Source organism: Somniosus microcephalus, unplaced genomic scaffold (genome assembly GCF_052327205.1).
Source record: "Somniosus microcephalus isolate GS21.2 unplaced genomic scaffold, FLI_Smic_1.0 unresolved_chr2, whole genome shotgun sequence".
Taxonomy (NCBI): domain Eukaryota; kingdom Metazoa; phylum Chordata; class Chondrichthyes; order Squaliformes; family Somniosidae; genus Somniosus; species Somniosus microcephalus.
In genome coordinates this window covers 10,748,513-10,769,751 of record NW_028225180.1, presented here as the reverse complement: position 1 = coordinate 10,769,751, position 21,239 = coordinate 10,748,513, and the positions used below count along the sequence as shown (strand labels likewise).

Below are 21,239 nucleotides of genomic sequence, written 5' to 3'. Positions count from 1 at the left end.
GCTGGCAACAGTGAGTCGCCATGTGTTGGCCATCCCTTCACCGTCAAATCATATACCCGAGACAGTGTCGGATCATTTCGGGTCTCCTTCTCTATATCCGCGTTAGTTACTGGCAAGCGTTCAATTGTAGTTGAATAAAATATTTTGACAGGGTCCACTGCTGGTGCTTCCTCCACAGTAGGCAGTGGCAGGCGTGATAGCCCATCAGCGTTTCCATGCTGTTTCGTGCCCTTATATTCTATTTCATATTGGTTCACCCCTAGAAAAAGGGACCATCTTTGTAGCTGTTGCGCTGTCATCACCGGAACGCCCTTCTTTAGATTAAAGATGGAGACAAGTGGTTGGTGGTCAGTCAGCAAGGTGAACTTCTGCACGTGCAGATCGTGGTTGAACTTTTTCACTCCCCACACTAGGCTGAGGGCCTCCCTGTCAATCTGGGCGTAGTTGCGCTCGGCTGAGGTTCGTGACCGAGACGCAAAGGCTACTGGCCTCTCCAACCCGTCTGGGAATTTGTGTGACAGCACCGCTCCAATACCATAGGGTGATGCATCACACGCCAACCGAATTGGTAGTGCTGGGTTGAAATGAGCCAACACCTCTTTTGATGTGATCAATTCTTTGCACTTCTGGAAAGCTCGTTTACATTCGTCATTCCACTTCCATGGTACCCCCGTTTGCAGTAGGGTGTTCAGTGGGTGTAATACTGTAGACAAATTTGGTAAGAACTTATGGTAGTAGTTCACCAGCCCGAGGTACGACCTCAGTTGTGACACATTTTCCGGTGCTGGAGCCTTGACTACTGCCTCAATCTTTTCAGGGGGCTTATGTAACCCCTCTTCATCAATAACGTGGCCACAATACGAGATCTGCTTCTGGAAAAACTCGCATTTGTGGCGATTAGCTCATAGCCCATATTCCTTCAATCTAGTGAGCACCTGCTCCAGGTTGGCGAGGTGATCACTGTCATTTTCGCCCGTGACCAGGATGTCGTCCAAATAACACTGGGTCCCTGGAATCCCTTGCAGGACTCGATCCATTGCACTTTGCCAAATAGCCGGAGCTGATGCTACCCTGAATACCAGCCGATTGTATTGGTAGAGACATTTGTGAGTGTTGATCGTGAGGTATTGTTTCGAGGCTTCTTCTACCTCCATTTGCAGGTACGCCAGGGCCAGATCAATCTTCGTGAAGCATTTTCCTCCAGATAGCGAGGCGAAAATATCTTCAATCCGCGGAAGCGGATATTGTACCGTGTGAAGGACTGGGCTCACTGTCACCTTAAAGTCCCCACAGATGCGAACCTTCTTTGGTTCCCCAGGCGTATTACTCAACGACCTCTTCATTACAGGAACGATGGGTGTAGCCCACTCACTCCAGTCCACATTGGACAGTACTCCTGAACGTTCCAAACCTTCCAGCTCTGCTTCGACGGCTAGGCGGATCGCATAAGGCACCGGTCTGGCCATAAAAAACTTTGGGCTTGCATTTTCCTCTATTTTAATCGTCACTATTATGCCTTTTAGTGTTCCGAGTCCCTCCTGGAACACTTCTTGTGCATCAGTTAGCATTTTTGACAGTCGTCCAGGTGTGGCGTCGTCATCCTTTTTGGCCTCTACCGTCAGTGCCTGTATGGAATGCCAATCTAACTGTATCTTCCAGATCCATTCACGTCCTAGTAGTGGTGGTCCTCCATCTGGCAATACATATAGGTCCATTTTTGGTGTTTCCTGGCCGTTGTATATCACGTTCACCCTTATTTTTCCTTTGGGGTAGACTTTTTGCCCCGTGTACGTCTTCAAGACAATCTCTGTATCTCTCAAGGGTATATGTGAGAATAGCCACTTGTAGTCCCTTCGGTTTATGACTGTTAGGGCTGATCCTGTGTCCAATTCCATTTTCACTTGGACTCCGTCTATCTTGAGCGTGACCCAGATAGTTTGGTGATCCTTCATTTTGATTACATTATGTAGTTTCAGACAACCCAGCTCCTTGCTTCTGGAGTCTGTATCACTTTTCTGTTCATCTGAACTACTCTCCGTCACCTTATGTACTTTTTGTACTTCTGTGGAGATTTCTTGCTGCTGGTTTTCTTCCCCGACCTGCAGACTCTTGCTATGTGTCCTGCTTTTCCACAATGTCTGCACACTTGGTCCTTGAACCAACGATCCTTCTGGTCGTGTGTTGTTCTGTCGCAGCGATAACACTTCCCTGCTCCATATGACATTTCATTGGTGCCATATTCTTGTGGTCTCCGTTGTATCTCTGCAGCGCCCCGTGCGGTTGCTTCGTGTGATACTGCCATGCTGAAAGCCTTGTCCAGCGTAAGATCCTTTTCTGATAGAAGCCGTTTCTGGGTTCCTTCACTTTGAAGCCCACACACAAACTTGTCCCTTAACGTATCTGCTAGTCCCTTTCCAAACTGGCAGTGTTTCGATAGCTTGTGCAGTTCCGTTAAATACTCAGCATTACTTTCGTCTTTATGCTAGTTCCTTTTGTGAAACTTAAATCTTTCTGCTATCAGCAGCGGTGTGGGGTTTAAGTGGTCCTGTAGGATTTCCACTATGCTTTCGAGATCCTTATCCACTGGCTTCTCTGGGATTACTAGGTTTCGCAGTAAGCCATGCGTTTTTGCACCCATGGAATTCAACAAAACCAGTGCTTTCCTGGCATCTGGCACTTCATTCGCCTTGCAGTACACTTCAATACGTTCCACATATGTCGCCCAATCTTCGACTTCATTGTCGAACGCTGTGACACTGCCACTCTTTGGCATCCCTGGGTGTGGTTAGTCTGGATAGAATGGCATCTCCTGCGCTCTCCCTTCTTCTCCGCTGGCTCAAAATGGCGTCTCCCGCGCTTCCCTTTCTTCCCGCGCTCTCCCTTCTTCTCTGTGGCTCAAATGGCGTCTCCCAGGCTTCCTGTCTTCCCCCGCGGATGCTGCTCAGCCCTTGAACCCTGGCTGCGCTCTGCACGTTCTCCTGTGTGCCTCTCTCGTTGCCGCCGCTCGGTCCTGAACTTCGGCTGTGCTTTACCCTCTCTCTCTTTTTGTTTTCCGTCAACGCCGCTCGGTCTTCAACCCCCGGCTGCGCACTGTGCGCTTTACCCTCTCTCTTACCCCGTCGACACTGCTCGGCCTTTTCTGTGCCGTCGGTCGGCTCCAGCCGCCGCTGTCCGGGAAGGGTCTGCGCTGTACCTGTTGCCAGCCTGTTGCTGGACCGTCGTGGCTGGAGAACCAAGCCCAGCTCTCAACAGCCTCCCCTGCAATGCTCACTCTCTGCCGGATGACTGGGCGGTTGCTCGTGGTCGATGCCCGTGATTCTGCCCTCGACTTTCTTCCACTGTCCTCCAGGAGCGAATCCCTGGGAGGAAATGCAGAGTTGCAGGTAGGTTCGAATCGACCTCATTGCCACTGTTAAATCCGTGAATCTTATGGTATGGTGTTCTTCAATAAATAGACGGAGACTGCAGATTAACAATCAACAGGTGTTTACTGGATGAGGGTAGTCTTAAAACTAACAGTACAGATCCCTACACAGGGTTTATATACAGGTGTGGTCACTGCCGGTACTACAGTATACAGGAGCTGTTAAAGTATTTCTCCCCTTAAAGGTACATATACTACAGGGGGAGAGTGGAGGTGAAGGGGGAGAGGGGAGGTGGGTAGAGGGGGGAGAGTGGAGGTAAAGGGGGAGAGGGGAGGTGGGGGGGGAGTGGAGGTGAAGGGGAGAGGAGAGGTGGGGGAGAGTGGAGGTGAAGGGGAGAGGGGAGGTGGGGGGAGAGTGGAGGTGAAGGGGTAGAGGAGAGATGGGGAGAGTGGAGATGAAGGGAGAGAGGAGAGGTGGGGGGAGAGTGGAGGTGAAGGGGGAGATTGGAGGTGAAGGAGGAGAGGGGAGGTGGGGGGAGAGTGGTGAAGGGGAGAGGGGAGGAGGGGGGAGTGGAGGTGAAGGGGGAGAGGAGAGGTGGGGGGAGAGTGGAGGTGAAGGGGGAGAGTGGAGGTGAAGGGGGAGAGGGGAGGTGGGGGGAGAGTGGAGGTGAAGGGGGAGAGGAGAGGTTGGGGGGAGTGGAGGAGAAGGGGGAGAGGGGAGGTGGAGGGGAGTGGAGGTGAAGGGGGAGAGGGGAGGTGAGGGGGAGTGGAGGTGAAGGGGGAGAGGAGAGGTGGGGGGAGAGGAGAGGTGGGGGGAGAGTGGAGGTGAAGGGGAGATTGGAGGTGAAGGGGGAGAGGGGAGGTGGGGGGAGAGTGGAGGTGAAGGGGGAGAGGAGAGGTGGGGGAGTGGAGGTGAAGGGGGAGAGGGGAGGAGGGGGGAGTGGAGGTGAAGGGGGAGAGTGGAGGTGAAGGGGAGAGGGGAGGTGGGGGGAGAGTGGAGGAGAAGGGGGAGAGGGGAGGTTGGGGGGAGTGGAGGTGAAGGGGGAGAGGGAAGGGGAGGTGAGGGGGAGTGGAGGTGAAGGGGGAGAGGAGAGGTGGGGGGAGAGGAGAGGTGGGGGGAGAGTGGAGGTGAAGGGGGAAACTGGAGGTGAAGGGGGAGAGGAGAGGTGGGGGTGGAGTGGAGGTGAAGGGGGAGATTAGAGGTGAGGGAGAGTGGAGGTGAAGGGGGAGAGGGGAGGTGGGGGGAGTGGAGGTGAAGGGGAGAGGGGAGGTGGGGGGAGTGGAGGTGAAGGGTGAGAGGAGAGGTGGGGGAGTGGAGGTGAAGGGGGAGCGGGGAGGTGGGGGAGAGTGGAGGTGAAGGGGGAGAGTGGAGGTGGGGGGTCTTATGTTCATTAATAAATAGACATTCTTTTTATGGACACAGCAAGCTTTTGCTAGTTACTTTATTGAGCACATGTGGACTAGGTACAATATCTGTAGAGGCTGCCATCTTGACTGCTGCCTTGTGGGTAGCCTAGTGCCTCATGGGTAATGTAGTCTTAATATATATACAGCTGGGTAGTGTAGTCTTATATACAGCTCTACACAGCTCTACAGCTCCACCTAGTGTCCACTATAGAATGACATGTTATTGATCATTACATCCCCCTTTCTTTGAGGTTTAACAAAATCAATATCAATCAACTATCAAGAAAACAATGAAGATAATATTAGTAACACTTTTGTTAGTGCTCTATAAACATAAACATTTTCAAAACAGTCAACACATTTTCAAAGCTTTACATTGTACTCAAAGATTAAGTCTATCAGGCTCTTTTACTTCACGTGTGGATCTTCTCAACACGGGTAAGTCTGATGTGTCTTCATGAGATTGTTCTGGCGGTGAATGACAAGATGCAGTTGCGGCATTGTCATCGATCTGCTCTTGTATAGATCGAGGTCTCCTTGCGATCTTTGCTTGGAGAGGGTTTCAGTGTTTCCTTCACTCTTCATGCCATAACTCTCAATGTAGTCAATGCACTCTCGAAAAACTGCTGGCAGCTGGATCCCATCATACAGCATAGTCCTCTCAGCAGCCTCGGCTAATGGAACACCAAAGATTGGCCTGAGGGAAGAAGGAGTATCCACCGGAACTGCTTCCTGCTCTGGTGCAGGCTTCTTCTTTTTCTTTTTCTCTTTCCACTGCTTAACAACATCTGCTGCGGTTATATCTTTGGACTTTTTCTCCTTGTGTTTTTCCTCTTTGTGCTTTTCTTCCTTTGGCTTCTCTTTGACCTTAAAGTCTTTTTCTTTCTTCTTGGAGAAACTAGGCTTTTTGAAGACATGGATACCCTTCGGCCTTTTCATCCTTGATGGGCTCTCTGCTTCATCACTTGAGTCAACTGGTCTGCTTATGGCACAGTTTATACGGTAGACTCTCTTGACCAGTTCTAAGTCTTCACAAGCTTTGTCACCTAGTATCGAATCAAGTCTTTCAGCCACAACAGAAAACATGAGATGATGCACTTTGTCTTTGACTGTCACTTTAAGTCTGCATACACGTAAGCTATCTATTTTATGTCCATTATAGTCCTTCAGCAGTACTGACGTTTTCTGTATTTTGGGCTTTTCTTTCATATTTTTTATGTCACTCATACTGATTAAGTTTGCTTTTGCTCCAGTGTCCAGTTTCAATGTAACTAATGCTCCATTTATCTGCAGTGGGATCATCCATTTGTCCACTTTTACTGCATTGACTTTATGTTCAGCATTGTCCATTTCTGAGGGCTGCACATTTTCTGTATCTTTTTTGATATCGTCACATGACACCATTCCTACAAAAAATGTCTCACTTAAATCAGTGTCCTCAATTGCATTAATTCGTTGCCCTTTCTTAGTTTGTACTTTTGAAAAGCATTGTTTGGCAAAGTGATTCTTTCCATTACACTTTGTGCACATTTTTCCAAATGCTGGGCATTGTCTTAACTGGTGTTTGTAACCACAGCGTTTACAATTAAAAATTTCATCCTACGATTGCTTTTCATTTCTGTTCTGCCCACGTTTCTTCCCCTTGTAGGACACAGCACCGACAGCAGCATTATCACTCATTACAATCGCATCATTATTGATTTCACTGAAAGTCTTCGCGTACTTTCGAGCTAGCTCGCTGGCTTGGCATATTTTCACCGCATTTTCCAAATTTAGTTCGGTTTCTCTCAACAGACGTTCCCTGACTTTTTTATCATGAATACCAAACACAATCTGGTCACGAATCATGGATGCTTTGAGCTCAGAGAAATTACATGTCTGTGCTTTCAGTTTCAGATCAGTTATAAAGCTATCAAAAGTCTCATTTTGTTGCTGTGTCCGAGAACAGAAGATGTATCTTTCATACGCCTCATTCTTTTTGGGAGAGCAATGTGCATCAAATTTTTTTAGCACATCTTCTAATTTTTCTCTGTTCTCCTCTGGGTTAAATACAAATGTATTAAATACCTCTATCGCCTGTGGGCCTGCAACCGTAAGCAGCAATGCTATCTTCCTTGCGTCTGGTGTCATACCGAATCCGATGGCTGCAATGTAGAGTTCGAATTGTTGTTTAAAAGTCTGCCAATTGTAGTCGATTTTTTCTGTGAGTTTCAAACGCTCTGGTGGCTTCAAATTCTCCATGTCGTTTTTCACAATTTTCAGCAGATCTTCACCACCCTGGTACCATCTTATGTTCATTAATAAATAGACATTCTTATTATGAACACAGCTAGCTTTTGCTAGTTACTTTATTGAGCACATGTGGACTGGTACAGTATCTGTAGAGGCTTCCATCTTGACTGCTGCCTTGTGGGTAGCCTAGTGCCTCATGGGTAATGTAGTCTTAATATACATACAGCTGGGTAGTGTAGTCTTATATACAGCTCTACACAGCTCTACGGCTCCACCTAGTGTCCACTATAAAATGACATGTTATTGATCATTACAGGGGGAGAGTGGAGGTGAAGGGGGAGAGGGGAGGTCGGGGGAGAGGAGAGGTGGGGGTAGAGTGGAGGTGGGGGGAGAGGAGAGGTGGGGTGGAGTGGAGGTGAAGGGGGAGAGGAGAGGTGGGGGGGAGAGTGGAGGTGGGGGGAGAGTGGAGGTGGGGGGGTGAGTGGAGGTGGGGGGAGAGTGGAGGTGGGGGGGTGAGTGGAGGTGGGGGGAGAGTGGAGGTGGGGGGGTGAGTGGAGAAGATTTTCTCACCTTTTGGCCCATTGGACTGATGATCCACACCAGCAATCGTCTCCATTTCTTCGCTTATCTCTCCCCGGTCTCCTTCCATCTCTTCCCATCTCTCTCCCGAGTCTCCTTCAGTCTCCTCCTGTCTCTCTCCCCGGTCTCCTTCCATCTCTTCCCATCTCTCTCCCCGGCCTCCTTCCGTCTCGTCCCTTCTCTCACTCAGGCCTCCTTCCATCTCGTCCCTGCTCTCGCCATTCTCTCGCTCAGTCCCGTCTCCTCCCTGGTGAGGCTTCCTCTGGCTCGCAGTCTCCTCCGCAGGGCAGGATAACATCAATCTGACCTTCTGACATTTCATCCTGTCTGACCAAGGCAAGAATTTCCTCATTAAATATAACACCAAATCTTTCAATCGACACCACACTAAGCCCGCAAACCCCTCGATTACATTCCAGCCTGTAACTCACTCCCGGGTATCTGTTATTCTTTATTTAAAGCCCCAAACCCCTGGATTAGATTCCAGCCTGTAACTCACTCCTGGGTATCAGTTATTCTATATATAAACCCCCCAAACCCCTCGATTAGATTCCAGCTTGTAACTCACTCCCGGGTATCTGTTATTCTTTATTTAAAGCCCCAAACCCCTGGGTTAGATTCCAGCCTGTAACTCACTCCTGGGTATCCGTTATTCTATATATAAAGCCCCCGAACCCCTCGATTAGATTCCAGCCTGTAACTCACTCCTGGGTATCAGTTATTCTATATATAAACCCCCCGAACCCCTCGATTAGATTCCAGCTTGTAACTCACTCCCGGGTATCCGTTATTCTATATATAAACCCCCCGAACCCCTCGATTAGATTCCAGCCTGTAACTCACTCCCGGGCATCTGTTATTCGATATATAAACACCCCAAACCCTTTGATTAGATTGCAGCCTGTAACTCACTCCCGGGCATCAGTTATTCTGTGGCAAAGCCACTAAGAGACTCTCACAGTGACTTGTACAATTGCCTTTAACCATGTTTATTACCTTTTAATGTTGGCTCTGGTTAAACAGAGCTAGATCGACAAAATTGCGATCTGACGCGATGACATCATCACGTGGGTCATGTGACATTCCCAACGGCGGGAAACGTGATGATGTCATGACGTCAGAGGTAGAGGGCGTTTCTAGTTAGTCCTCGGGTGGGGTGATGGTGAATAGGCCTGTTTAGGGCTTCTCCTGCATTTTCTTGTTTTGTAAAGTTTTAGTTCATTAAACTCAGTTTGTTAACTACCAGTGAGTTTATAGTATCTTTGCTAGGAGTACAGAGACTCCTATATTGGTGACCCCGAATCCTCGCGATCGTTTTTCACGGTGAACACGGAACACGGGCCAGTAATGGAGGCCAATGCAGTGGCCTTGAAGCCTCAACAATTCTGGGAACAACAGGCAGCCTCGTGGTTTGTGCAAGCCAAGACACAATTTGAACACCACCATGTCATATAGGACCGGACCAGATATCTCTATGTGGTCTCCGCCCTCGATAGCTCGACAACGTCGAGAATCATCAGCCTTCTGGAGAACCCCCCGAATGCTGACAAGTATGTCGCCATCAAGACACGACTGCTGCAGGTATTTGGTCTTACCAAAGCGGAGCGCGCTTGCCGTTTACTGACGCTACCAGGGTTAGGTGACTCCAAACCCTCGGAACTTATGAGCCACATGCTGACTCTCCTGGGGTCCGAGCCCCAGTGCTTTCTGTTCCGGGAGCTGTTCCTGACCCAGCTCCCCGAGCAAGTCCAGGCAGCCCTCGCCCGGAGACCGGAGACTGCGTCGCGCTTGCCGAAGAAGCGGATAAGATTTACACAGTCCGGCAACAATACTGCGCCATCGCACAACACCCCGCCAGGAGGAGCCCGGCCCTGGCTCCGGCCACGGCGCCTCTGATGACCGGTTACTACCGTGCTCGTTTCGGCCTGAAGGCCCGCTGCATTACCAGACCGTCGAATAGACCACCGCGAGTCAAGCACGCCGGACCCGGTACTTCCCCCGTGGCCACGACGGTGATCGGGAATCTCACGTACTTAACCGACTCCATCTCAGGCCATCGTTTTCTGTGCGACACGGGGGCGCAATGCAGCATACTTCCCGCCTCGGTCATCGACCTTCGGTCCGGCGGATGGGGTCCCCCCTTCAAGCGGTCAACGGGGGTTCGATCCGCACTTGCGGGAAGCGGCTAGTTCAAGTCTGTTTTGGTGGACAGCTTTTCACCTGGAATTTCGTCACCGCACAAATCTCGCAGGCCCTTTTGGGTGCCGACTTTTTGGGCACCAATGGCCAGTTGGTGGACGTGAAAAATCGACGCCTCGTTCACGCCGCTACACTCGATGATATTTCCGGGGCGGGCAGCACGGCTGCGTCGCACACGATTTCATGTGCGCGACCACCGCCAGACGATTTCGCCCGTCTCCTCGAGGAATTCCCCGAGCTGACGAAGCCCACCTTTTCAGCTTCAACCGTCAAGCATAGGGTGGAGCATCATATTTCAACCACCGGCTCTCCTGTTTACGCCAGGGCGCGACGTTTAGAGCCCAGCAAGCTCGCAGCAGTGAAGGCGGAGTTCGCCACGATGGAGAAAATGGGGATCATCCGTCGGTCCAGTAGCCCCTGGTCCTCCCCGCTCCACATCGTCCCCAAGCCCGGCGGGGGATGGCGGCCCTGTGGCGATTATCGCCGCCTCAATGAGATAGCGACGCCCGACCGCTACCCCATTCCCCATATACAGGACTTTTCAGCGCATTTGGCAGGGATGACAATATTCTCAAAAGTCGACCTCGTCCGTGGTTACCACCAGGTACCACTGCACCCTCCAGATGTCGAAAAGACGGCGGTCATCACCCCCTTTGGACTTTTTGAATTCCTCCGAATGCCCTTTGGGCTTAAAAACGCGGCGCAGGCATTTCAGCGCCTCATGGATTCAGTCCTGCGGGACCTTGATTTTTTGTTTGTTTATTTAGACGATATTCTGGTTGCCAGCACCTCCAAGGAGGAACACCTCAAGCACCTTCGGGTCCTTTTCAGACGGCTTCAGCAGCACGGCCTCATCGTTAACCCGGACAAATGCTGTTTCGGCCTAGCGCAACTGGATTTCCTGGGCCACCGCATAACTCCCGCTGGGGCAATGCCACTCCGAGTCAAGGTGGAGGCGATCGCGGCGTTCCCGAAACCGGAATCTGTGAAAGCCTTACAGGAGTTCCTGGGGTTGGTGAACTTCTATCATCGTTTCATCCCCAGGGCGGCGCAGCTCATGCGTCCGCTCTACGAGGCCCTCAGGGGCACGACGGGAAAGGAGCCCATGGTATGGTCGCAAGACATGGATCGCGCCTTCGAGGATACGAAGACTGCGCTCGCCAACGCGACCATGTTAGCACATCCCCTGCCGGGAGCCACCATCGCCCTCACGACGGATGCGTCGGACTATGCAGTGGGGGCCATCCAGGACCAATGGGTCGACGGCGCGTGGCAACCTCTGGCATTTTTTAGCCGCCAGCTACAACGGCATGAGCGCGGGTACAGCACATTCGACAGAGAGCTGCTGGCTTTGTTTTTGGCCATCCGCCACTTCCGTTTCCTCCTCGAAGGGCGCTGCTTCACCGCGTTCGTTGACCACAAACATTTAACGTTCGCAATGGCCAAGTCTGCGGAACCATGGTCGGCTCAGCAGCAAAGACAGCTTACGTATATATCCGAGTTCACCACCGACGTCCGGCAAGTGGCCGGTAAGGACAATGTTGTCGCCGATTGCCTATCCCACGCCGCCGTCCAGGCCATTCAATTGGGCATTGACTACGCACAGATGGCAGCTGACCAGGCGGCCGACCCGGAGACCCAGGTGTTTCGTTCGGTTCCCGCCAGCCTCCAGCCGAGAGACGTGTCGTTCCATTCCGCAGGTACTACTCTGTTCTGCGATGTTTCGTTGGGTGCACCCCGTCCGATTGTCCCGTCTAAATGACGCCGAGCTGTTTTTGACGCCATACACGGCCTATCGCATCCTGGGGTGCAGGCGTCGCAGAAGCTGCTGGTCTCCAAATTCATATGGAGGGGAATACGTAAAGACGTCAGAGATTGGGCGAACACTTGTGTGGTTTGCCAACGGGCCCAGGTGCAGCGGCATGTCAGGGCCCTGCTCGCCATCTTCGAGGTACCGGAGTGGCGGTTCGATCACATTCACATTGACTTAGTGGGCCCGCTTCCACCGTCCCGGGGCTCTACGTACCTTTTGACGATGGTGGATCGCACCACGAGGCCCACCGGAATGCAGCCCATTGTTTCCGCCCAGTTCCGACCTCACAGCATGGTTTGCCTTCGTCCAACGTCCTGGGGGGAGTTGGCGAAGGCCAAGTTCATTTTTGTGCGCCAAGACGGCCATCGTACCCCGCTCGCATCCCCTTATGCAGGGCCCTTCCAGGTTCTACAGGCCGGGGACAAGAGTTTCGTGATCGACTTCGGGGGCAAGCCAGATCACATCTCTGTCGATCGCCTTAAGCCTGCGCACCTGGACCTCGAACAACCGATCGAGCTGGCGCAGCCCCCGCACCGTGGCCGGCCGCCGCCACACCTGACAGCGCCGTGTTACCTGCCAGCTCGCCGCCTGCTCAGCGTTTTCCCCTCCGGGAATTTCGGAGTCGGTCCAACAGGCTTGTCCGACCTCCTCAGCGATTGACTCTTCTCGTTAAAGACAATTCTGGGGGGGCGTATGTGGCAAAGCCACTAAGAGACTCTCACAGTGACTTGTACAATTGCCTTTAACCATGTTTATTACCTTTAATGTTGGCTCTGGTTAAACAGAGCTAGATCGACAAAATTGCGATCTGACGCAATGATGTCATCACGTGGGTCATGTGACGTTCCCAACGGCAGGAAACGTGATGACGTCATGACGTCAGAGGTAGAGGGCGTTTCTAGATAGTCCTCAGGTGGAGTGGTAGTGAATAGACCTGTTTAGAGCTTCTCCTGCATTTTCTTGTTTTGAAAAGTTTTAGTTTATTAAACTCAGTTTGTTAACTACCAGTGAGTTTAAAGTATCTTTGCTAGGAGTACAGAGACTCCTACAATTCGATATATACGTCACACGAACCCCTCGATTAGATTCCAGCCTGTAACTCACTCCCGGGTATCTATTAGTCTATTTATAAACCCCTCGAACCCCTCGATTAGATTCCAGCCTATAACTCTCTCCCGGGTATCTGTTATCCTATATATAAACCCCCTGAACCGCTCGATTAGATTCCAGCCTGTAACTCTCTCCCGGGTATCTGTTATTCTATATATAAACCACCCAAACCCATCGATTAGATTCCAGCCTGTAACTCTCTCCCGGGTATCTGTTATTCTATATATAAACCACCCAAACCCCTCAATTAGATTCCAGCCTGTAACTCACTCCCGGGTATCTGTTATTCTATATATAAACCCCTCGTACCCCTGGATTAGATTCCAGCCTGTACCTCACTCATGGGTATCTGTTATTCTATATATAAACCACCAGAACCCCTCGATTAGATTCCAGCCTGTACCTCACTCCCGGGTATCTGTTATTCTATATATAAACCCCACGAACCCCTCGATTAGATTCCAGCCTGTACCTCACTCCGACTCTCCTCCTTACCCATAGGTGTACTCCTCTGGCAGAGGGTAGGGAATGTGTGAGCGGGGCAACAGGAGGCAGGTGCGCAGGATGTGCAGGGAGCTCAGACAGCTGAAGAACACGAACATGGTCTTCAGTGAGAAACCAGCCTCATATAAAACCTACAGGGAGACAGTGTGGGACGGAATTAAACAAGAGGCGACAGTTGACAGCAGGTCTCACCTCACCCGACCTCTCACCTTTATCTGACCCACCACCAACCCCTCCACAACCCGCACCCTCCCCTCTCTCTCTCCCCACCCCATCACTCTCTCGCTCCCCGCACCCCCACTCTCTCTCTCCCCCTCTCCCCCGCACTCCCTCTCTCTCTCTCGCTCCCCCTGCACACCTTCTCTCTCTCTCTCTCTCCACAATCTCTCTCCCCCTCTCCCCCGCACTCCCTCTCTCTCTCTCTCGCTCCACCCACGCCCCTTCTCTCTCTCCCCTCTCTCCCCACTCTCCCTCTCTTGCTCCACCCGCACCCCTTCTCCCTCTCTCTCGCTTTGCCCTCTCTCCACCCCTCTCTCCCCAAGTGCCCTCTCTCTCTGTCCCCCCTCTCCCCGCGCTCCCTCTCTCGCTCCACCTACACCCCTTCTCTCTCTCTCTCTCTCTCTCTCCCCCTTTCTCCACGCGTTCCCTCTCTCCCTCTCTCTCCCCCCGCCTCTATCTCCACACCCAGAACCCTCTCTCTTACGCCTCTCCCCTCCCCCGCAGACAGAGGGGCTGAAGGGCTCCTCTCTCTGATGGGGTGACCTTAGATGGGGTCAGTCGATCATGCCGTGACCTTTCACCCTCTGAGCTGGCTTTTAAACCAAGCAGCGACTGCACTTTGAATCATCCGCCCTCAGTCTGTTTTTGTGAGTTAGTTCGTTGTCTGCACCTCTCACCTTGACCAGCAGAAACACGGCGGACGAGGAATCGAAGGCTCCATTTAAAAGTGTGATAACTGTGGACCGTTTATTCCCAAATAAGTTTCCAACCTGGGTTATCAGACACAACAAAAACAGTCAGTGGAGCTCGGTGTACGCACGCAAGCGCTTGAAGCTGCTCCCAAACAGCTCCATCAATAGCTGGGCCGCAGAGAGCAGGAAAGGCCCAGGCTCCATTCCCGGCCTGTGCTGAGTGAGCCTGATCTCACACCCGGTGAGGTACTGAGGCCCACACACACACACACAGAGCAGGAGAGGCTCCATCCTGTGATCGTGCGTCATTCCCTATTTTGCCTGCAGATGGCATCACACACCCGCCATTCTGATTGGAATGGGAGTTTTATTGATGCAGACGATAGCGATCCTCTGCACCTTAACAGAATAACAACAGCTGGAACAACAATGAATATTTGGTGCTCCTTAAATCACATGAACCAGACAGCTCCTGCTTCAACAGCATCCCCCAATGAATCCTAATGACCTTCGCTAAGCCAAGTATCTATCACATAGAATACATTCCCACAATACATTGATGTTTGTAAGAAATCAGGACACCGGGGTGAACTCCCCTGCTCTTCTTCCAATAGTGGACATCCATCTGGGATGGCAGACATCGCGTCCGACAATGCAGCGCACCGTCAGTGCTGCCCCTCCAACAGTGCGGCGCTCCCTCAGTACTGCCCCTCCGACAGTGCAGCGCACCATCAGTACTGCCCCACTGACAGTGCAGTGCTCCCTCAGTACTGCCCCTCCGACAGTGCAGCACTCCCTCAGTACTGCCCCTCCAACAGTGCTGCGCTCCCTCAGTACTGCCCCTCTGACAGTGCGGCGCTCCCTCAGTACTGCCCCTCCGACAGTGCAGCGCACCGTCAGTGCTGCCCCTCCGACAGTGCGGCGCTCCCTCAGTACTGCCCCTCCGACAGTGCAGCGCTCCCTCAGTACTGCCCCTCCGACAGTGCGGCGCTCCCTCAGTACTGCCCCTCCGACAGTGCGGCGCTCCCTCAGTACTGCCCCTCCGACAGTGCAGCGCTCCCTCAGTACTGCCCCTCCGACAGTGCGGCGCTCCCTCAGTACTGCCCCTCCGACAGTGCGGCGCTCCCTCAGTACTGCCCCTCCGACAGTGCGGCGCTCCCTCAGTACTGCCCCTCTGACAGTGCGGCGCTCCCTCAGTACTGCCCCTCTGACAGTGCGGCGCTCCCTCAGTACTGCCCCTCTGACAGTGCAGCGCTCCCTCAGTACTGCCCCTCTGACAGCGCAGCGCTCCCTCAGTACTGCCCCACCGACAGTGCAGAGCTCCCTCAGTACTGCCCCTCTGACAGTGCAGCGCTCCCTCAGTACTGCCCCTCTGACAGCGCAGCGCTCCCTCAGTACTGCCCCACCGACAGTGCAGAGCTCCCTCAGTACTGCCCCTCTGACAGTGCAGCGCTCCCTCAGTACTGCCCCTCTGACAGCGCAGCGCTCCCTCAGTACTGCCCCTCTGACAGCGCAGCGCTCCCTCAGTACTGCCCCTCCGACAGTGCAGGGCTCCCTCAGTACTGACCCTCTGACAGTGCGGCACACCCTCAGTACCGCCCCTCCGACAGTGCAGCGCTCCCTCAGTACATTTCCTGCTCTATCGGGCTCGATACTACATTACCTGCATGTTTGTAATGAGAAAGATCATTCCACCCACTGCAATCAGGCAGAGTGCCGGGAACAACAGTGTTGCTGAATCTGCAACAGAGGGAGAGAGTGAGCATGAGAAAGTGAGAACCTGCAATTATATCGCACCTTTCAATACCTCAGGGCTTCCCTTCCAATCATTACTTTAATTTAAGTCTAGTCACTGTTGTAATGTAGGAAGTACAGCAGCTATTTTGCGCACAGTTAGCTCCCTCAAATGAAAGATGTTGGTTGAGGGATAAATAATGGGCCCAGGACACCGGGGAGAACTCCCCCTGCTTTCTGTTCTCTTGGCTATATTTTGGAAGATGAGCAAGAGAGAGGGACAGAGAGAGAGAGAGTTTGTCCCCATGTCCTGGGGCTCCCAACATTTGTCCCTCAGCCGACATCTCCGGTCCAAACTGTTCAACCAGGAGGTGCGTCGCATCGCGGTGGCACATGTGGGATCCTGCTGTGCACTGGATGTGCTGCCGCCACTAACTGTCGGAACGCTGGCGAGGCGTGTCCGAGAGCGGGAGTGGGACCAGTGTCCTAGTGGAAAGGGTGAATAAGGAGGTGGCAAAGGCTTTAAACTATTAAGGCCAGGGGGGCTGGGCGAGGACCAGCAAGAAATGAAACAATCTTAAATGTAAACGTAAGAGGAAAGGCGAGCGTGGGACAGAATAAAGTAAGAGACGGCCAGGGAACAAATAGAGTTATAGAACAGGAGTGTAAAAAAGATTGTTCAAAATAAAGTGAGAGAAAATGCTATTAAAGAACGAGTTAAACTGCCCGTACAGCAATGCACGCTGTGTCCGCAATAAAACATTACCACACATGCACTGTGCTTTGACTGGGGCCGCACACCCCCAAAAAAAATTAAAGGGAGCATTAGTCACCAAGAAATCCAATCGGGAATTCCGGGGAGACATCTTTACCCAGAGAGTGGTGAGAATGTGGAACTCGCCGCCACAGGGAGTGCCTGAGGCGAATAGCAGAGGTTCATTTAAGGGGAAGCTGGTTAAACACCTGAGGGAGAAATGAAGAGAAGGATATGTTGATGGGATGAGTTGAAGAGGGGTGGGAGGAGGCTCATGTGGAGCGTAATCGGCAGCATGTTTGGGCTGTTTGTGTCGCAGTGGGGAAAGAGTTAAACTGACATTGCTGCCGGTTTCACTGAAAGACAGGGGCTAACATGAAAGGCCACATCCATAAAGAAACAGTCAAGATAAACTGACCTTTGAAGGCTTAAAAAAGCAATTAAATGTGTCTTGTTTTGCACACTTTGTACAAAAATAATAACTTGCAGGACGACGGATTATTACAGTTTAATTCTTTTATTAAGCATTAGGTCTGTGATAACATAGAAACATAGAAACATAGAAGATAGGAGCAGGAGTAGGCCATTCGGCCCTTCGAGCCTGCTCCGCCATTCAACGAGATCATGGCTGATCATCCAAACCCTAGCACCCGGTCCCTACACCGACAGCCATCCCACCCAAGCCCTATCCCCGTGACTCCGTAACCCCTTATTCATAGCAACACCAGTGGGGAAAAGCCTGGCATTAGGACCCCTAGCCTGGGTCTTCAAAACAATAGTAGTCCTTACAGATGCCTGCAGGCCAAAGACAACTCAGCATGTGATCACATGTGAATATAATAGGTATTCCTTACAGATGCCTGCGGGCCAATGATAATTCAATATGCAAATGTTACAAAATGAAGACAGGGTGTCTAGAATTTCAACTGCCCATAAGAACTGTTTACATTAAATATTCCAGAACTTCGGATCCCTCCGGGTGAGTACGCGTTGGGTACTCACACGTAGGCCCAACGAAAGTGCCGGTTTCATACATGCACTGCGCATGCGCGGGAAACTGGAACTTCCGTTCCCTTGAAGGAAGGGGTTCACAGGTCGAAGGCGTGCGCCGGAGAGGCAGCGCGTGCGCCTGGAACTTCCGTTTTTTTTGCAAGTTTCTCCGGGAGGGTAAGTCTCCAGCAGCTACGCTTTTAAAAAGGAGTCGCAAGGCCTGCTTTTAACAGTAAGTGGTGAATTAAGAAAAATTAAAACATTTTATCAACAGGTTTATTATTTTTAAATACTTTAAAGAAAGGTAAGTTTATTTTTAGCCCCGTTAAAAACTGTAATTAATGTTTTCAAAAATTTAAATTATTGTTTAATATAGTTATTTAATTTATAGTTATTTTAAAATTGTGATTTAAAAAAAAAATTATTTGAAGTTTTATTTATGCTTTGGTGCCGATCTCTACTTCATAGATTTGACAGGTCTTCCTGTCAAATCTATGAATACAGATTCCCTGCTACCATTGGCTCTCCGTGGCCCACGTGATCCCAGGGGATGCTTCGAACTAACTGCGCCCCTGGGATACGCAAGCACTGCGCGCCGGCAGCTGGAGGAGGCCCAGGATCGGAATCCCACGCGGGCCCACAGCTCAACGGCCGGCGCGCTAGGTAAGTGCAGGTCGGGGGGCTTACACCCACGGGGAGCCCCCGACCCAAATTTCTGGCCCAACAAGGGAAAGAAGCTGCATGCGGGCCAGGATCCAATCAGGTGGCAGGAATGAATTGTGCATGAGGCTGCCATGTGTATTTGAATGTATAAAAATGTAGCGTTTGCTGTAACAATTTGGAGAAGTCTGGCTAAAGACCGAGCAGACTGTCTCCCCACCGGTGCAATAAAGACAACTTGACTATCGATCTAAAAACCTTGTGTCGAGTGTTGGTTTAAAATACTCCACAACACTGTGTTATATATTCTACCATGTAATTCTATGTTAGTCTTGACAGACTGTGTGTGTGTGTGTGTGTGTGTGTGCGTGTGTGTATGTGTGTGTGACTCAGGGTTCTGACGTATTCAGTCAATGAGAGGCTCTGACGCATTCAGTCAATGAGAGGCCGCAGAGGGAGGGGGGAGGGAAGGGGAGCCCCGGCTTGCTCCCTGATTGGTCCTCCTTGCTGCGGCCTGGGACAACGCTGTCTCTCTCTCTCTCTCGGACACACAGGATTTTCCCCACCCCTCCGTCCTCCCATCTCGCGCCCCGGGAGCGCTCGGAAGGGAACTGGGCTTACCGGCAGTGGAGAAGGCGATCATCAGAGTGCCGGTGGTGTAGAGGAATCTGTGGAGATAAAACTCAGGACTTATTTTAACCTCGTTTGTCCCCACATTCTGCTCTTCCCTTCACCCCCTTTTCCCATGAAAAGAATGAACTCCCAGTTCTCCAGCGCCTTTCACCACCTCAGGATGCCCCAACATGCTTCACAGCCAATAAACGACTTTATAAACAGAGACACGGGGGGAAAGATTTGTGTGGTTCGCCCCACACGTTAGCGCCACAAGATGGCGATAAAATACCATTGACAGCTGTGACAACAGGATAGACAGAAAGGAAAAGGAGGTGGGGTAGCTCTGCTAATAAAGGATGAGATCAGTGCAATGGTGAGAAATGATATTGGCTCAGAAGATCAAGATGTAGAATCGCAGCGAGTGGTGATGACCTGGACTTGGAACTCGCTACCGACGGAAGTGCTGGAAGCAGAGACACTGTTTTCAAGGGGAGACTGGATAGGCACTTGAGGGAAATAAACTTGCAGGGCTACGGGGAGAGAGCGGGGGAATGGGACTGACTGGATTGCTCTACAGAGGGCCGGCATGGACTCAATGGGCCAAATGGCCTCCCTCTGTGTCGTTATGATTCTATGACAGTTTGGGTGGAGATAATAAATAATAAGGGAAAGAAGTCACTGGTGGGAGTAGTATATAGGCCCCCTAACAGTAGCTACACTGTCAGAGGAGGAAGTGGAGGAGGAGGAGGGGGAGGAGCAAGAGGAGGACGAGGAGGAAGATTAGGAGAATGAAGAGTATGAGGTGGAGGAGGTGGAGGAGGATAAGGAGGATGAGTAGAAGGAAGAGGTGGAGGAGGAGGTGGAGGAGGAGGGGGAGTATGAGGAAGAGGAGGCTGGCAAGGAACAGAAGGAGGTGGAGGACGTGGATGAGGAGGAGGAGGAGAAAAGGAGGATGAGAGAAAGAAGAGGAGGAGGAGGAATATTAGCAGAATGAGGAATAGGAGGAGTTGGAAGAGGAGGAGGATGAAGAGGAGGACCGAGGAGGTGGAGGTGGAAATGAGGAGGATGAGGAGGATGAAGAGCAGGAGATGGAGGAGGAGAAGGAATAGGAGGAGGACGAGGAAGAGGAGGACGAGGAGGAGAAGGATGAAGTGAAAGAGGAGGAGAGGAGGAGGTGGAGGTGGAGGATGAGGAGGCAGAGGAGAAGGAAAAGGAGAGGAGGAGGATTATGGAGGAAGAGAATGAGGAGGAGCAGGTGGATGAGGTCCAGGAGGAGGAACAGGAGGAGGTGGAGGAAGAGGCGGAGTAGGAGGGGGAAGTATGAGGAAGAGGAGGGATGGCGAGGAACAGAAGGAGGTGAAGGACGTGGAGGAGGAGGAGTAAGAACAATATTAGCAGAGCTAGAAATAGAAGGAGTTGGAAGAGGAGGAGGAGGATGACGAGGAGTATGAGGTGGAGGAGGTGGAGGAGGATGACGATGAGGCGAGGGACGAGGAGATGGAAGAGGAAATGAGGAGGATGAGGAGGAGGAAGAGGAGGAGAGGGAGGAGAGGGAGAAGGAGAAGGGGAGGAGGACTAGGAGGAAGAGGGGGATGAGGAGGATGAGGAGGAAGAGGTGGAGGAGGAGGATAGGAGGAAGAGGAGGCAGAGGATGAGGAGGAGGAGCTTGAGGGCGACGATGAGGAAGTGGAGGTGTACGAGGTGGAGGAAGAAGAGGGAGGAGCTGCTGGAAGAGGAGAAAGAGGAGGAGGAGGACTAGGAGGAAGAAGAGGAGGAGGAGGAGGAGGAAGAAGAGGAGGTGGAGGACTAGGAGGAAGAAGAGGAGGAGAAGGAGGAGGAGGAGGAAGAAGAGGGGTGGAGGAGAGGAGGAGGAGAAGGAGGAGGTGGAGGAAGAGGCGGAGTAGATGGGGAGGATGAGGAAGAGGAGGATGGCGAGGAAAAGAAGGAGGTGTGGACGAGGATGATGAGCAAGAGGAAGAGGAGGAGGATGATGAGGAGGAGGATAAGGAGGAGGAAGGAGACGAGCATGAGGAGGAGGAAGAGGACGAGGAAGAGCAGGTGGATGAGGACAAGTAAGAGGACGAGGAGCAATAGGAGGAGGTCGAGGAGGAGGATGATGAGGAGGATGAGGAGGATGAGAAGGAGGAGGAGGAGGATGGGGAAGAGGAGGAGGAGGAGGAGGAGGTGTAGGAGAATGAGGAGGACGAGGAGGAAGAGTAGGAGGAGGAGGAAGAGGAGGAGGCGGAGAACAAGGAGGAGGAGCTCGAGGAGCAAGAGGACGACGACGAGGGAGTGGAGGAGTGCGAGGTGGGAGGAGGAGGATGAGGACCACAAGGGAGAGGAAGAGGAACAGGAGGAGGGCCCGAG

The 21,239-nt window shown here is 51.9% G+C and overlaps 2 protein-coding genes across 2 annotated transcripts in view; one reads left to right on the top strand and one right to left on the bottom strand.

The window, feature by feature from the left end:
* LOC147092098 (AMP deaminase 3-like) overlaps positions 1-21,239 on the top strand; it is a 997,179-nt gene that overhangs the window by 801,630 nt on the left and 174,310 nt on the right. The gene's annotated exons all lie outside the window — the stretch shown is intronic.
* Positions 1-21,239, bottom strand: part of LOC147092101 (equilibrative nucleobase transporter 1-like) — a 128,894-nt gene that overhangs the window by 98,735 nt on the left and 8,920 nt on the right. The window contains exons 3-7 of the mRNA XM_085976380.1: positions 18,879-18,925; positions 15,783-15,859; positions 14,105-14,197; positions 13,200-13,339; positions 7,574-7,905 (exon numbers count right to left, since the gene is read on the bottom strand). Of these exons, the coding sequence (XP_085832506.1) occupies positions 7,574-7,905; positions 13,200-13,339; positions 14,105-14,197; positions 15,783-15,859; positions 18,879-18,925 (689 nt within the window). The remainder of the gene's footprint in view (positions 1-7,573; positions 7,906-13,199; positions 13,340-14,104; positions 14,198-15,782; positions 15,860-18,878; positions 18,926-21,239) is intronic.